At 33.2% G+C, this 3,338-nt stretch overlaps 1 protein-coding gene across 2 annotated transcripts in view; it reads right to left on the bottom strand.

The window, feature by feature from the left end:
- Positions 1-1,087: 1,087 nt before the first annotated feature.
- The window catches only part of LOC108623135 (pecanex-like protein 1), an 11,666-nt gene continuing 9,415 nt past the window's right edge, over positions 1,088-3,338 (bottom strand). For both annotated transcript variants that reach the window (XM_026812040.1, XM_018021443.2), the window contains exons 7-8: positions 2,501-2,775; positions 1,088-2,115 (exon numbers count right to left, since the gene is read on the bottom strand). In XM_026812040.1, the coding sequence (XP_026667841.1) occupies positions 1,834-2,115; positions 2,501-2,775 (557 nt within the window). In that variant the 3' untranslated portion in view covers positions 1,088-1,833. The remainder of the gene's footprint in view (positions 2,116-2,500; positions 2,776-3,338) is intronic.

Genomic DNA, 3,338 nt, shown 5'->3' with positions numbered 1-3,338 from the left:
TATTAGTAAAACTTTATAGTACAAATCAAGGGACAAAACTCGTAATGATGCAAATGTAGACATAGTGACTCCTATTAATATTTAGACACACTTCAAAATGGAATAATTTTTTTAATATTGAATCAGACAACTACATTCTCTTTGGAATTTTGGGAGGTTTGATGTACTACATAACGTGTAACATGTACAAAGTTTCATAAGAATCAATAAAAACATAAAAAAGTTAGACACATCGGGACATATAAAAATTCTTTAATTTATCTCAGCTGCGGACCGGAAGTCGTGAAAAACTACGATTTTGGAAATTTCTAATTGCTTGTTTCTCACACCGACACTAACCGATTTTCTAATATACACATGTAACTTCGTTGAATCTACAAATGGGATGTTCCAAATTTTTATTAGAGACCTTCATAAAAAAGTTAAAAATCATGTGCTTTAGTTTATTATTCTGCTTTATGCTTTAGTATTATTATTATAGACTTCGAATAGCAATTTTTTTTAAATCTCCCGTTCCACATTATATAATAAACTAAGTCTTCTAACATCCTACAGAAAATTAAATTGATATATAAGTCCAATATTAAAAGAAATTATACCATTTTGAAATACGAATGGGAGTCACTGTTTGAGAATAGACTGAGCGCTCAGAGACTTGAGGTCAAGGTTTATTTATTATAGAAAACTAATGGAAGAGTTTCTTCTTTTCTATTCACATGTGTGTGTGTAAGAGAGAGAGAGAGAGAGACTCTTCCAAAAGATGTTTTCTCTAACTTTCATGGGGTCAATAAAAATACATTGGACGCTCGGTCTATTCTCTTATATCTATAAATGTAAGCCACTTTTCGGAATGGAAATGTTCTTGTTCTTTTAACATGCCTGCATCGTGCTGCTTCCACTTTGCAAGATACATTAGGACGTCATGTTGCCTTTAAACGTACTAGCATTCGTTGAAGAAAGCAATGCAAGTCACACCTTGGCCGAAAAGTGACTTACAACTTTTATCCCCTTGAATGTACATTAACATCGTTAACAGTTGCAACAATAGCAATCATCATTTATATATATGTATACATATATATATATATAATATTAAAATGATTAGCAACAAAAAAAGCAACATAAACACGTATGAGTGTGAGTTAAAATTGTATTTTATTTCACGACTTCACGCAACTTTTTATATAACAATTTAGCTATTTAACAACAAGTAACACCTACTTCCCATCGCTAGTAAATCATCTAACTGTTATATGATACATAGTATAATACAACATGGTACAATTTATTTTGCATTGAATAACTTGGCGATCGTTATTAGTCTCACCAGTAGGTGTGAGAACTAATAATCGTTTAATTTTAACTGATCAAACGCTAATTATTTCTCGCGTGAATTTTTCAAATTCACGTGTCTCGATTATGTTTTAAAAGAAGACTGCACCTATTGAATAATCGTTGCTATTGAAGAAGAATAGAGGAACGGATGATTGAACGAGTAACAGAGAATGAGAAAATGTTAGAAAATTCGGATAGCGAAGAGTATTTTCTAGCTACATGTAAAAATATACACACATACATGTTACATTACACGCGTAATATATATGTACATATATTTTGTAATTCGAATTAAGAAACGAGCGTTAAAACTGACCGACTTTCATTATGTACAATTTTTCGAATATTCCTCCCGTCAGAGACAGTTTCGTATTGGAATGAATTCATCGTTATTAATGCATTTACATCGGTATTGGCGAAACAGTGATAATTTGAAAAGTGATCGTACGAAAAATTCGTTTTAATGCGTTTTATCAGAGGAAGTTTAAAAATGTTTCATCATACTTCTGCCCCCAAATCTTTTACACCTTGTTCCGCTATTGGAACGTATTTGTCATCGATTTTTACGAGCAGAATAACTTTATCTACGTGAGATCGTCGATTAGGATCGCGGTGATTGGGGAACCAACAATGAACGACGCACCCTTCCATACCTCTTTCTGGTACCCAATGCTGCCATCCGGATCTACCACCTTGCAGCCTCATTCTCTCGTCCGGCCAAATTACGTCTATTCGGCGACCCAAGTTAATAGCATCATACACTTGATTAGGATCTATGATCTAACAACAAATAAAGAAAGTACTAAATTCGCAGGTCGAAGACATCAGGACGTAACCGCTATAAAACTATAGTGAAATCCATAAATATTGATACGTATTTCAAAGCTTAATAACTTTTTTAATATTAGACCTAACGAATTAATTTTTGTTTTAACTGTTGGACAGATTAGTTAAAATATCCCAATTTATGTCCTTGTCACAGTTTCTACTCACTGGCTCATAATTTTAACATAACATATCAATATCACAATTTCTACTCACTGGCATATTTTTCTATAATTTTTATTTTAAAACAATTCTCAAAAGTTACTCAACTTTGAAATCTGTACAACTATTTATGATCTTCACAGTACGGCTATAGAATGAAATCTGATTTTCAACTTACGCGTACTCGTTGCAAAACTTCATCCTTTTCTAGTTTACTCGTGAAACTCGTTTCACTTTTCGTTTCAGTTTTAATATCGCTATTACTGAGAAGACCAGCCAAACTAGCGAGCGTCGAACTTGTAGGCTTCCCAACCGAAGCCAACGATCCTCTATTTCCACCCAGGGATCCGGTATTCGCTCTTCCTAAAGAGCCGCGGCCAGTTGATCCGCCGATTTGACATCCGGAATCAATAGATTGAGAACCGGACGTGTTGTGACCCGATTGTCCGTATCCTGAATTAAACATTTCATTTTTATACCGTAAAACAGTAGTTCAATCGATATTAGTGATTAAACCAGGAATTGAAAACAGTTATGATATCAATTCCGTTTTTTGAAACAGTTATCAATAATCGAAAAAAATGACAAATATTATTCGATGCATCTGTCCTGACTTATATCGTTTTTTACTTCGATTCTTCGGAACCGATATTGCATCAATACTACAGCTGTTATTTTTTGGTTCCACCGATGTGTAGTATGTATAGTATTTATTCTAGACTTATGGACCCAAGAATAGGACTTGATTTACACCTTAAAAAACTTAATCATTCATTCCTCCACAACATCGCACAACGGAATATTTCACACTTCATTACCCATCGATCTTACATTCCTCTACAAACAATATCTAGTAATCACTTTCTGACGGTTTTCAGTTTTTTATTTCAACTGGAATTTTTGATTTTCATATAGCAGGTATTAATAGTTATTTGGCTTTACACATAAGGTTTTCGATAGCTAATGAAAGTATGTACTTAATAACAATTATAATAGAAAAGAAGAACCGAAATACA

The sequence above is a fragment of the Ceratina calcarata genome, unplaced genomic scaffold (assembly GCF_001652005.2).
Source record: "Ceratina calcarata isolate Rehan_Ccalc_2016 unplaced genomic scaffold, ASM165200v1 scaffold253.2, whole genome shotgun sequence".
Lineage (NCBI taxonomy): Eukaryota > Metazoa > Arthropoda > Insecta > Hymenoptera > Apidae > Ceratina > Ceratina calcarata.
Note: the sequence above shows the minus strand (reverse complement) of the source record. Positions and strands in the feature narration are given on the sequence as shown.